The sequence below is a fragment of the Numida meleagris genome, chromosome Z (genome assembly GCF_002078875.1).
Source record: "Numida meleagris isolate 19003 breed g44 Domestic line chromosome Z, NumMel1.0, whole genome shotgun sequence".
Taxonomy (NCBI): Eukaryota; Metazoa; Chordata; class Aves; order Galliformes; family Numididae; genus Numida; species Numida meleagris.
The window spans coordinates 40,396,856-40,411,044 of record NC_034438.1 but is presented as its reverse complement, the minus strand read 5'-3'; the positions used below and the strand labels follow the sequence as shown (position 1 = coordinate 40,411,044).

Sequence of the window (14,189 nt, the reverse complement as noted above, 5' to 3'; positions counted from 1 at the left end):
TATGTATGAGAGCTCCTGACAAGCCATAGAATTTGTAAATGTTCTTTTAAAGGTATTTTAAATATTACATATGGTTATACAGTTACTAAGTTTTCTTTTTGAAGTAGATGGTAGGGTTTTAGAGCTACAATGAAAAGGGTTAAAAATACAGCTCCTCCCCTCCCCTTGGTCTAAGGCCCTCCAGTGTTGATGATGCTTATTAAAGCTGAATAGTACGATTTTTGACCAGCTGCTTCTGCAGCACAAATCTCATTTTAGTGTGGAGATTTTTTGCTTACTGGAAAAATCCTTCTACAAATGCTTTTGGCTGTGGTCAGAAGTGGTACTTGAATATCAGCATGTTCTTTTGTCAATCAAGACATCCTCCTGAACAGTTCAGCTAGTGCTAGCAGGAGATGTGCTAAGGCTCTTAACTGAAGTGTGAGGCTAGCTTTTCATCACCGAAGCATTTGGGTTTATTTTCCAGGAGAATGAAAACCAGAAAGTTTTCTTTCCATTGCAGTCCTTCCCCACAAAGTTAGAAACCAACTGGTTAGCATCCTTACCTCTCCATTGTGCTTTCGCTGTCCACAAAGTAAATGTTTTGTGGAAAATACACTTTTTGGCTGGAAAAAAGTGTACCTATCAAATTTTTAGCTCATCCTAAAAATGAACAACTGTTTGTTTTCTGAGAGTATTGACTGAGAATATATTATTTATACGTGCTTTAGTTACATAGGGACTGTAGAAGACAGCAGTAATGAACAGAAAATGTTTACGTTTCTGAACAGTTTATACAGTGCAATTACAGTATTAGAACAGCATGGAGATGGTTTTACCAGTTTGCGTGCATGGTGAAAGAAAAAATCCTACTCCCTATTTTTGTTACCACATACACCTTCAAGGATTTTGCTGCCTCCTATGATCTGTATTAACCTCTAATCTCTGCTTTGCCCTTCCAGCACTGGCTTGAGCCCAACAAGTCCATCTTCAAGCAAATGAAATGTAAGTGTTGAGACCTCGTGGTTTTTTTTCTGTTTTTGAAATTCTTAAAGGTTTTTCTGTGCTTTAATGCAGTAATTTAGAGTGCACTTTATTTACTTCCTGTTGGAGAGCAGCCTTTCATGGCCTATCTAGAATCTCCCCAAACCTTTATTTCACTGTTTTTTTCACAACTCTGCACATCAAGAGCTTTCTCTTATTATGCAAGGCAGGAGCCAGGGGCCAGCTGACGTTTGTGGAGTGGCAGATCTGATGAGGAGAAGACTTGTATGCTCTGGCTCTCTATTTCAGTCAGCTTAGTCAAACACTGGAAGGTGGCAATGAAATATGGAGTGTGGCAATCTACTGTGGTTACTGGTTTTTGTTGTTGTTTGTTTGTTTGTTTGCTTGCTTTCCACAGCTCAGTGCTTCCTGCTAATGCAGAGCATTGGTTTAAAATCATTGTTGCTGCAAATAAATCTAAGTGCTGGGTAGCTGTGAATTACTGCTATAGACAAGGGGAAAATTACAGCTGTTTTTTTTTTTTTTTTTATAAAAGTACTCCTTAAAATAGAAATGTATCATTTTAACTGTCTGTTTGAAATGTTACGATCTGGCTCATCCTTTCCGTTAGATAGTCCAACTGTGAAAACTTCGTCATTAAACGTAAATACTTCAATAGTCAGAAGCTTATATCCAGCAGCAGAAGAGGCTGTTTATTTGGCTGTTGCTGGAGATTTGATTTAGGGCTCTGAGAGTTGCATCTTGTCTAATAAAAGTTGTTGTCTATCAACTTAGATTATGAAATGAAGGAGAGTTTTACTCACATACCTCTTTGTATGCAATTGCTTTGTTTTTTAAGTATGAATACAAAAAATATTTTATTTGGGAGACTGCTTATTTTAAAACATTATGAATCTAAAGAGATTGTCAAATATGTAAAAATAAACAAAGAAAAACTCCTAGGAATTCTCCCATTAATGCTGCACTAGTGTATGGGAACTGCTGAGTCATGGCCTGAACCACTGATTGAGCACCTGGAGGAAAGACCCAGTCAGCCCTGGGAGCACAGGTGAAGGCAATTCACCTGTGCAACCAGAAGGGGTGGAGCAGTTCCCATACAAGCAGTAATATTCATAAAGAATAGTTTTGTCATCTGCTCTCTTCTCCCTTTTTTGCCCTATTCATTTTTAAGGTTATTTGTATAATAAATATGCAACTATCCTGTACCCAGTTTTGTGAGAAATAGCTAACTGTGTGGGTTTTGTTCTTGATGACAGTGGAAGAGAATCAATCTTGCTGCTCTGTGTTCAAAATGCACACATTTTTCTTACTGTTTTACATCTCAGATGATCTGAGAGAGTAGTGCAGAAAGGATGTTCTACTGTATCACTCCACTGGAGTTTGCTAAGAGACTTTAATTTCCTTCAATTCTAATGCTTTCATTAAATGGGCAAATAGCTGAAATGAACCAGAGGAAGCAAGAATGCAGGTGTAGAAATGGACTGTGCAAAGCTTTCTTACAGATTCTTAAACTAACTAATTAATCACGGATTTTTCCATGCCTCAGTACAAATCTGAAAAAAAAAAGTTTAATCAAATATGAGGTTTGTAAATGCATGTATAGTGAAAAAAGGAAGTTTCATGTGATTTTTGGGCACAAATCTGAGTGCTCTATGTTCTTTATCTTTGACTCCACGATGGTTTAATAACACTACTTGAAGAATGATAATAATTGGCTGATGATAATCCCTCTTGCCTAGTGTTCTACCATGACTAATTAAATGTGATGAGGAAGACTCCACAGTTGGAGGTCTATGATAGATCAGCTATCTCTTATACATAAAATAAAACCACAGAGTAGTGTTCTGCCTTAAACATCCTCAGCCAGTTGTGTGGATAAACATCTGATTCACTTGGTAAAGGAAGAGATATATGAAATCAGCAGCATATGTCCTAGGGTTCTCCAGAGGTCCTTCTGCAGCAACAGTGAACCTGAAGGCAGCTGGAGTATAGATACAGATATTTCCAATGAGCACTAAATGTTGGTGAGATAATGTAGTTCAGAGAATCTACGACATCAAAGAGAGAGACAGGATGTTTTCTGCCATATTGCATCCTCAAGGTTTTGAAGACAACTTAAACATGTGCTTTTGGTACCTGTCAAAACTCCACATTTAATAGAAAATAAATAAATAAAAGCACTGCCAATACAGATCTCTGCAGAAGCTAGTATTTATGTTGGTTGAAAAGCAGGTTGTTAAAAAACGAAGAGGAATCAAACACTTCTAGAACTTCTATCAAGTTTTTCACTGTATTTTTAAAAAGATTTTTTCTCATACATAAATATTTCTTCTCTTGTTATTTCAGATTTTCTGCCAATGAAGGACATGATAATATAAATGTGTAGTTTTTCTTAGGCTTATCATTCCTGTAAGCATTTTGTATATAAAGCCAACTTAAGTGATAAAGGAGGCCTTGCTTAAAAATAGATGGACTGAGTCCCGTGTCCCGTGTCCCTGTTTGTTTTGGACAGGATGCTGGGGGTTTGGTTTTCAACTAAGAGCTCCTTACTGTTAAATGCACACTGGATAGTTTCTCTTTGTTAAAGGCAATCAAAATATTAAAAATGTGCAATCTTGCCACGAAAAACCTTGCATGCTGTGTGTGCAAGTTCTTTCATGAGGGTTTAGGGCAAGCTGTGGAAGGTTTCAGCGTTTGACATAATTAAAGTAGGTTTTATTCTTTCTTTGCCTTCATATTTTATGTACTGTTAACAGGTAATCTGGCAAATTAATAGCCGTATTGAAATGGATTTTGCAGTCAGTACTGTTCTAAGTGATAAAATCCTTTGAAATGATTATAACTGTGACTCTTTTTTAGTAAGAAAGGAAAGCATGCAATGGTAGGATATTCTGATAAACCCTTGGGCATTTCCCTACACCAGCTGCTCCTTATCTGATAGATGAAGGACCAATTGGAGAGAAAAGGCTTAGAGCTATTATAACCCTGATTTTATTCAGACTAGTTCAGTGTTGAAGAGACATTCTTCTGAAAATTGAGTTCTGTTTTGGGACAGATTGTTGTTGTTGTTAGTGCATCCACTTGAGTAAGAGTTAGAAAGTAATTTTAATTTCAAGGAATTGAGGAATCGTTGGGCTTGACAATCTCATTTTCTGAGCTGGTACAATCCATTGACTGTCTTGCTTTTCACCACAAGAATATACAGAATGAAAGAATGTCAGGTTCTCTTTCGTGTTTCTCTAGTGCTGTAAAATCAATGATAGAAAGGCCTTTCTAAACATTTGCATATCTCCATACGGGTTTTTGGACGAACATTATGGTATATTTTAAACTTAAGTTAGAAAAGAAAGTGGATGGTTGTGTGTGTTTTCTCCCTCCCTCTTGCTTCAAATGTTTGTTGTGGCTTATTTTCTAATTGAGAAAAAGGGTCTGGAAAAGAGAATCCTCTTTCCTTCTGTAGCAGAAGGGTGCCTTGTTGTAACGCTTCTGGAGATTAATGGAATGTATGATGTCATATTCTTTCTAATATTTCAAAATGCAATTTGGGATTGTGTCATTCGTGTGTGTTGCAGAAAAAGGACATCTATTTAGCAGGCTGCAGGAGCCTTGTTTTGTATTGCTTGCTGCTCTCCCGAGGAGTAGCCTAGGAAAAGGCTTGCAAGTTGGCTTCAAATTCCATGCCCAGACTCTTGCATATTCTGAGTGTTTAAATATACTTCTGTACATGCTGCTGTGGTGCAAGGACGAGGTTTCTGTTACAAACTTAGCTATTGACTGACTGTGAGCTTTCTTTGCTTTGATACTCTTTGCACAGGGAGCATTTTTGCTTTTCGGTGGCTGCCCCATAAGGTCAGAGTTTGGCTCTTCTGCCATAACTTTCTTTTCTTTGTCACAGCCAAAGTTTCAATCACTTCACTGACATAAAAAAATTGCTTAAAGTTTTAGGGTCTTCTTTAGGCACATGCTAACTTGGGCCTTTCTGCATCCCTGTTTCAAGCAGAAACAAATTCTATATCTATCTGGAGACTTAAGTCTTTTTCTCATTGAGGAGAAGTTTTTCTTAACCATTTAATACAAGCTATCTCTTTTATCAAGTTTTCTAAGCAGAAGCATATTCTCAAAGTGCAAAATTTTGTCCCTTACTTAGTTGTAAGAATCCTATTAAGAAGAGACAGACCATTTAAAATGACAAACATTATCTGTTGCTTTGCCCAGGCAGTCTGACTCCTTCATTTTCCTTCATGGGACATTGAGTTCAGTTTGCCACTAAAGGGCAGGAAGGACCTAGCAACGTTGTATGTTTTACAGAAAATTTCCAATCTCTTTAAGACAGCCCTCTCATCACATGTAAGATGACAAAGCCCACAGAAAGTAGTGTTAATGTTTCTCTTGCCTTCAGCGTCCTTGTCCAGATTTTGTTACCTTGAATGTTCAGACATAGCAAACATGTAAGGTTTTTTTTCTTTCTCCATTCCCTCTTGTTACTTCTTCCTTGATTTCTTTTTTTTGTCTGTATTTTTCACCTCTCATTCTCTGTCTCTTCTGTCATTCTACCTTGTGTATGAAATAAGTTATTTAAACGAGGAAGAAAATGTGAAATCAACTTTTTTTTAATTAAATTGAGGCTAACTGTATTAAGAAAAAGTGTGTCATGAAGCCTTGAAAGGGGAAAATATTCCTCCGTGTTCAAAAGCAGTTGTACTTTCCAAAAGATAAGAATCATCATAATGCATTTTTATTTTCTGTTGCTTTTGCACATCCCATGGAATTATGTGATATCCACAGATGTGTTTCTGGAAATTTGTAGTGGACAGGTAAATACTGCAGCTGAGGTAGCATCAATAACATTGGGATTGTTGAACCATTTATTATTTGCAGTTTGTACAAGCCAGTGAGGCAGTAAGGTTGAGGAGATGCTATACTATGCTGGTAGTTCAGTAATTACTGTTAAGAGATTACAATAACTAAAACATAATTCTGTGTTTCAGTTGTTTTTTTCTTCTATTATCACTATATTTTTCTTTTGTCCTCTTCTCTTTCTCTTCTCCTTGTATAAAAGCAGTATCTCTCCAAGATTCAGGAAGGTTAGATTGACTGTGCCTTGAGTGTATGTTAAGATGAAGGGACTTTTGAAACTAGCTAGACTACTGTATATAGGTACTTCACTATAACATAAAGTCTTCCTTAAAAAAGTTAACTTAAAAAAGAAAGAATAAAATCTAGTTAAAAATTAGAGTCTATAAGGGTAGAGTATTACTGTAATTGTTGAAAATTATATTTGTATGTTAATTTTTTTAATAAAAGGATTCTATGCTTGGATCCAGGACACTTTCCCAAATAAGCACAGTGATCACATGTTCCCATTTTGCATGAAGCTTCATCTGCTCTTCTACTACTGGCTGTCTAGAAATGACAGTGCAAGTAAACATTTTGGTAAAGAAGTCTCTTGGGCTGCTGGCAGAGCTGAGGTCCTTGCTTCTCAGGCAGCAGGTCTGCCTTTGTGTGTGCTCCATCCCTACGCTCTGTTACCTGCAGATCTGCCAGTTACCTTGGCTTGTGTGATAGTGCTGTAGTTTTTATCTCCACACCATTTACTTTTTGAAGATGCAGGATTTTCCTCCTTAATTCTTACCGGAATCCAAAAAAAACCCATGAATGTTATCAGGCTACAGATAGTCCTTGAGGGCTTTCCGTACCATGCCTGATATATTTTTAAACCTTCAGTGTGGTTTTCACACTTCTTTTCTCCTAACATGATATTTGCAGGATGCTCTTTCATTAGAATAATGGTATTTTGTTTGCATTCAACCCCTTTATAATCACCAAATGATCACTAGCTTTGGGTTAGATAGTATCTTGAATGCTATCAAAGATGCAATGGTAGGATATAAAGCTGTGTTCATTGTGTAGAGCTGAGAGACACGTTGCTGAAGTTAAATCTTTTCATTTAATGTAATTTTCTTTCTTTCTTTTTTTCTTTTTTCTTTTTCTGTTTTTTTTAAAGTGAAAGTGTATTTAAAGTCCGTGGCTGAAGTGGACCTGGTAGAAGTAGATAATGTAGTCCTGTTAAGTACAGGGAACAGAAACAATTCTTTCTCTAACTTCCTTAGCTAAATTTAGTTAATGTTTCCTTCTATTTTTGTTGTCTTAACATTATCATTACTAGGAATAACAATTAATCATAACATCTTCATACCTCATTGTAACTAAATACAAATGCTTCCTGTTTATCAATTGCCAAAAGAAAAAAAAAAAGAACAAAAATAAAAATAATGAGCAGTTCAGATGCTTTTTTTGGTATTGCTTATGAGGTGCAAAACCGTGTATAAACTGATTTGCATAGATTTCTTGTATTTGGCACATGCTTTCATCTTTGTTGTTTATTCTGTTCGTTTCATGCGCATTTATAGTATGTATTTTTTTTTTATCCCTGCCTAATTCTTCAGAGCTAACCTTCACATAGGCTTCTTTGTAGGACTCTTGGAGGCCACTTCTTCAGAGTGGCTAAGGCAATGTTGTTTACTACTGATCTCATGCTTTTTCTTTATAATGTTTCAGCTCATCCACCATATACCATGTGCTTTAGAGTGAAATTCTACCCTCATGAACCCCTGAAGATTAAAGAAGAGCTCACCAGGTATTACTTTTGTCTGTTCATTTAATGTGAATTCTTTTACAAATTCAAAATAAGACAGCTTGTTGGGTAGACTAGGGTTCTCATTGTGCTGAAATGCACTATTTGCACTATTGGTAATTTTTTAAATTTATTGTGTACCTGCGGACTTTAAAAAGTAGCTTAAGGGGACTTTTCCTAACATACAGAGAAGTAGTGATGCTCTTAGAGGACTTTCTGACAGAGAAGCAGTGATCAAATGGTTGGCAAATATGCTGACTCTTCTGCATGGAAGGATTTTGGTCTGGAATAAGTTCATTTTGTTTCTTAGGTTTTCTTTTGTGTGTTGTGAAACAAGCTTTGAATTTAATTCAGTAACATTTCTCTTTCAACAGGAACAGGAATTTTCTTTCTTTCTTTCTTTCTTTTTTTTTTCCGATTGAAGTGTCTGTCATTAGAACCAGAAACACTACAGTATTTTTAAACCGGGGACCAACTTTCTTTAGGAAACTGATGTAGAGGTGAAATATTTTTATATTTTTAAAGTATAGCTATGTTAGAAGTTTTGTTGCATATACTGGAATTTTTCAATGCTTTGAAAACACACCTGTGCAACAGTACAATTTTATTTAATGAATGAGATTTCTGTCCTTCCTTCTAGCCTTTGTTAATATTCTGTGGCTCTGGATATTTCTCAAGAAAATTACTGAGGAAAAAATGTAGCAGGGTTTTTACATCTGCACCAGCTGTGCAGGACTGTATGTCACCCTTACTACACCAATAGTCAGCAGGTCACACCACTAACTACTAAGTGTTGCAGAAGTACAGAGTAATGGAGCACTTGTTGCCTTGAGATCTTCATTGATACTTTCCCCAACCTTTGCAAATGCTTGTGCTCATGAATCACTTTGTGAATGGGAGTAATCCCATTATCCTTGGTCTCACAGTTTCAGGAACAGCTTGCATTCTCCCAAATGGTAAGTTTTCAATTTGTATAGAGCAGCTTGAACATCCTGTCATATTGCAACTGTTTATCTCCAATCAGGTACTGCAACTGTTTAGCTGAGGGAACAGGTTGTAAAACCAGGGAGCCAAGGAATTTTCAGTATTTGTTAATGTTTGCCCTTGAATGAATATTTTACTTTTCATGAACTTTCTAGGAAGATCTTCGTTATTTGAGACCCTGAATTTTTTTTCTTTTAACTTCTTGGATGCTCACTCAGGAAAAGTTTTATCAAAACTCAAAGCACCTTGAAGTAGTTCACTGACATATATTGCGCTGCCAGTATATTTTAGTCTTTGCTGGAACGCTTTAAAAAACAATTTGAGTCAAGCTGTTTGAAAAATATTTTTTGATCTTTTGTTAGAACTATTACTAGTAAGGTACTAGATAGCTTTAAAACAGAGAAATAATCTTTTTTTCATATATTCACCTAATGTACATGATACCTTTTTGTATCTGATCAGCTTCATAGTTTCCTGCTGTTGCTGTTCAGAAAGCTTTGCTTGTTGTCTGCCAGGTCTCTAACACAATGACGAGGGATGGGAAGTACTCATGAAATGAGCAAGTAAAGTGTAAAGTCATGTAACTTGGTTCTGAGAGTTTGCTTCATTGAGTAAAGAAGGAGGTCAGAATCAAGATAATGCTCGAAATTGGTCGGAGTTTTTTTTTTTTCTTTCTTAATTACAATGACTAGTGAAACCAGGAAGAATTCCGATTAATATTTGACAGAGGGCAGTTATGAAACCTGGATGGCTGATTATCTGTTCGGTATGTTTTTTTTGGTGGCAGGGGTTGTTTTCAATTTTAAGACCTCTGCTCTGATCACATGTTCTTTGCAGTGTGTGCTTCAGATGATTTGAAAATAAATTAGTAATACTGCTGCCCTTTGACTTACAGGCCACTGTACTTTATAACTGTATTTATGGTCAGATGAGTCATAATAAAATTGTGCATTTGCATTTCTCATTCTGTACATGCCTAAATGTATCACAGAGATGCTCTCTTGCTTTTTCAGCTGGGTGGAAATAGGATGGGTGCCACAGTCCCCACTTAGATGAAAAAATTAAGACAGTGGGACTTATCCTGCCACATTGCCATATTACTGTTTTATTCAGAATATTAATTAACCCTGTCGAAATCCCCCATGGGAATTATTGTCAATGTAGTCTTTACAAAAGCCTTATAAGAGTAAATCTTTAATGAAGTATCTTAGAGACATCAGGGAGAAGTACAGCTGGTTAAAAGAGCTGTATTTTTTGCTATTCCGTGGCAATATTTGCTATAAAAATCATATATTTGGTACATGAAACTGTGTGGAAGGGACAAATGGTATGATTTCCGTGAATATAGTACAAAGTAGAGAGACATAGTTTCAGACATTTCTAGCAGGAAGAAACCTCCTTGGATTACTGCTGCTTCATTTCTGACCTGCCTTGGGTAGGCTGGACTGTAATCCTTAAGGTATTCTGTTGTTTTACAGTAGGAGATGTTTTCAGAAAATTAACCTAGCTGACGTCACTCCTCTGTCTACAATATTATAGAAAAGAAGCTGTAAGAATCTGAAAATGTGTGCACACCACATATTCAGAGACTGGGAATGCCCTGGGCAAATCATTGAACTGTGCACTTGCCTGTCATTACACTTAGTTCCACTGTTCAGGACATGCATGAATATTGTCAGTCACATTATACCATTCCACTTGCTTTCTTTCATCTTCCCTCTTTTTAATTAATGATAACTTCCATGCTTTTGAAATAAAATCAGTGCCTACTGCTGGATGTTAAAGCACTTTGAGATAAAGCACTGCTAAATAAATTCTGTGAACTTCAAACAAAGTTTCAACATATTCCCGGAGACTTAGGTTTTATGTGGTCCTTGATCACCGTGTACTCTCTGCAGTTGGTTAATGCTACAATTGAGTGTGCCTTTGAATTTAATTGCAGGTACACTGGAGGTTCAGCAGATTGCAATACAAAGAGTGAATGTAGATTTTTTAGTAGTTTCACTTAACGTCCCTAACTGCGAGTAATAACAACTGGTTTTTAATTAGGCAACAGCAACGTAACAAGCAGGCCCTCACATCTCACTTGTTTCCTGCCACATATACCTGTAAAAGATTGGTTCAATTTCTTTTCTCATTAAATCAGCGTCTACTCTACAGCCTGTTTTCTGGCTTATGCTCCACAGGACTGGGTGGAGGACTTGATACATAGACTTCCAGTATTGTTGCTAATTTCTCTTTCCGCTTTATTTGCTGTCTCTTCATCTTTCACTGCACTGCATTTCAGTTGTTTTTGCAAACAGCATGATAGTCTTGATGGAGAGAGCATCCAGGGTTCACTATAATGGTTAAGATTAGTCTTCTGGCTTGACACGCAAAAATGTAAAATTGCCGTGAAAAGAAGTTTTAACTACAGAGGCCATTCAGTTTGCTGTACAAACAGCATCCCAGTGCATTTCTGCAAAGCACAGATGTTTTTGCTCTGTGCCTCTTTTCACTATTCTTTGATCACAGGCCAGAGTCTTGGGAGAGTCTGCAGCTGTGTAAGCATAAGATGCTGCACGTCAACAGATTGCGAACAGTCAAGGGAGTGTGGACAGATGGATCCAGCAACCCATCGCACATGGGCACAGATTTTTACTGTTTATTTCTTTTCAGTGTTCTTGTTTAGGTAATAAATAAATCAGTGCTTTTTCTTTCTTATGTAATAAAGCAGCCCAAGGCCTCATGCCTTCTTATCTCTAAATCCCTACATTATACTGTGTATGCATAATTAAAATGAGAAAATATGAAGTCATTTGAGGTCCCAAAGGATTGATCTAGAATGGTACAGATAATACTGTGTCAACAATAATCCATGATTATTGTAGAAAAAAATGGGTCATGGGTGAGTAGCTAGTGGAATTAACCAAAGATGGATTATTTCAACTAGCTGTCATCATGCACTTTTTTCCTAATCCATGTTTCCTAATCCAAGAAGCAGTTCTTCAATCACTAGGCTGTCATAAGACAGTGTAATAGGTACTTGGTACAAGAGAAGCAGATGAAAAGTGCTTAACTGGAAATGGTATAAAATAGCAAAGACCGAGGGAATGTAAACATGGCAAATTAAAGAGCCCTGAGTGAGCTAGTCTGACTGAGGAAGAACAGTACAGCTGCATGCATGCAGGGCTTAACTAGCCCTGTTGCAATCAGCTATACTCAATGCTGCTTTTTGTCAGAAAAGCCTGGCACTTTTCCCTCCAAAAGTGGGGCGCTGGTTGAGGCCAGTAATGCCTGTGTAGTATTTAAGTATCAAACTAGATATTTGCAAGATGAAAGTCTTGCAGTAAGCTAGTCCTTTTCAAAGATGAGCTAGTATTGGGTAGACCTGTTCTGCAGAAATCTGTTCCTGGTATAATTTAGGACGAACTCTAATGCTCTGGGTGCCCTTCTGAGCTATTCTGAAGATGTGTAATGGTAGCTATTCCAAAGCTTCTGCAAGTCCACTTGTGTGTTTTGGCTTTCTGGAGGCCATACTGGCAGTTATCCAATGAGTTTGTGGCTTTAATAGTATAGGACTCTCAGTCAAATACCATAGGTCTTAAAAATGAATGAGATGTTAGTAAGAGCTTGCAGCTAGCATTCAGGGTGGAAAAAAAAAAATCCAGTAGAGCTCTGGATTTTTTGGTGAAGCTTGTGCCTGTTGGTGAAGGAGAGCTGGGAGGTTCAGAGTTCCTCTTGTGTCTCTTAGGGAAATGCAAGAGAACTGAGAAGATGCAGTTCTGTTTCAGAAGCCTATGGAGAATAATCTATTCCTGTGCTGTGTTGAGGCTTTTCAACTACTATTCAAAACAAAGCTGCAGACTGTTTCTTCTTGCTTCTTTGTCCTTTAATTGTTTCCCCTGTAACCAGTGTTGTCAAGCAGTTGTGTATGTAACAGTAATGTTTTAAATGTATGTAAATGTTTTAAAAAGTATGTAACAGTAATGTTACATACTTTTTCCTTTTCCCAAGGAAAGACCATGTGTAGTAATGCAGACCTTGACCAGCTCTGAAGTCAGGACAAGCCCATTTATTGCTGGATGCAGGTGGTCTTAAATAGGTAAATAAATAGGCAATTAAAGAGTTGCAAACATGATGTCTGAAAGCAAGAACAGATATTTCTGACCCTCCATCCACAGTTCCTGAAAGAGTTTGGCTAACTTAGAGTTGAGTCATCTGTATTGCAAATGTGTTAGATGGAAATAAGGTTATTGAATGATAGACAATTGTGAACATAAATGCTAGAAGCATATTTTTATTGGCTTGCTGGTAAGCCTGAGTTCTTATTCAGGACTGTAAATCAGGCTATAAATTGTGCTAGGGCTTGCAAAAACATAGCAGTGGTGGAAGGGCACAAGAAGCAGCTAAAACAGATTGAATCTGTAAGTTATTTGAATCTGTTAAGTGTAGGCAATTTTAAGAAGTTACATAGGCCTTACTGAAGTAAGTAGTCAGGTGTTTGTTGACCTTGGACATAAATTACTTTATGAGGATTATAGAAAGCATCTGAGGTTGAGACAAATTCTTGCACAGCTTACAACTTTGACTTTCAGTCCAAAGTGCATATATCTCCTTTCAGGAGAACTCCATAATGTCTAGGTTTTGTTCTAAACTGTCCTAGCAAAGTGCCTGAAGAAGATGAACAATATCCAATGCAGCTTGCTGTGTGGGTGATCTCTGAAAAAAAAAAACAAACAAAAAAACCCAAAACATGCACAATCTGCATGGATATATGCATGGATTTTTTCCCTGCCCTTTTTCTAAGCTCAAGTGCTTCCCTGGTGTCCCAGCCAACAATTTTTCTAGTCTCTTCTGGGAACTGTGTTCTGTGCTGCTTTTCCCCTCTTGACTGCTGCCTTCTGTCTTGTCAACGGTTTACGGGCATTCAGCCCGGTTCCATGACGAAGGGGACGGGGGATCCACGGGTCCATGCCCCGGGAAAAGGGAAAAGGGGAAAAGGGTAAAGAGATGGCCCTGAGAGCAAAGAACAGCGGCAACAATCTGAGGAGAAACAAACTAATTTACTAAATAAGATATCGGAATGCAGAACAACACACTATAATACAATATAATTACAATTTAAGCTGATAAATCCAATACAGAGAGAGAGAATGTCCCAAAATCAAGGTAGGCCTTACTCTACTACCGACGATAAGACGGCTGGAGAGCGAGGTGCTGCCAAGACGAGAGACGGGTGGAAAAAGGGACGAGGTCTCGTGATCTGCAAGTTTTTATACTGCGAGCTTTTATCTTTTCCCTCCGGCTGGAAAATGGTAACAGAGGAGCAAAGTGCTGTGGGGAATGTAGTAGTCCTTCTCTTCTGAGAACCAGGTACATTCACTACATGATGTTATGATGTGGAGTACCAATAACCGAAAATCATAAAACCATGACATGTCTTCAAAATGGCTTTTATCCAGAAGTGAAGTTATTCTCTGAAAGTGCAGTTTAGAACCATTTAAGTTTTTGAAAGATGTCAGGCCACAGCTAGTTTTCTTTACTTGGATTTCAGTGGTCAAATGCAGGCAACAACACAGTAGCATAGAAACTTAGTGACAGAAAA

The 14,189-nt window shown here is 37.4% G+C and overlaps 1 protein-coding gene across 2 annotated transcripts in view; it reads left to right on the top strand.

Annotated features, from left to right (window-relative positions):
* FRMD3 (FERM domain containing 3) overlaps window positions 1-14,189 on the top strand; it is a 143,310-nt gene that overhangs the window by 78,280 nt on the left and 50,841 nt on the right. For both annotated transcript variants that reach the window (XM_021380323.1, XM_021380324.1), the window contains exons 3-4: window positions 942-984; window positions 7,543-7,621. In XM_021380323.1, coding sequence (XP_021235998.1) covers window positions 942-984; window positions 7,543-7,621 — 122 coding nt within the window. The remainder of the gene's footprint in view (window positions 1-941; window positions 985-7,542; window positions 7,622-14,189) is intronic.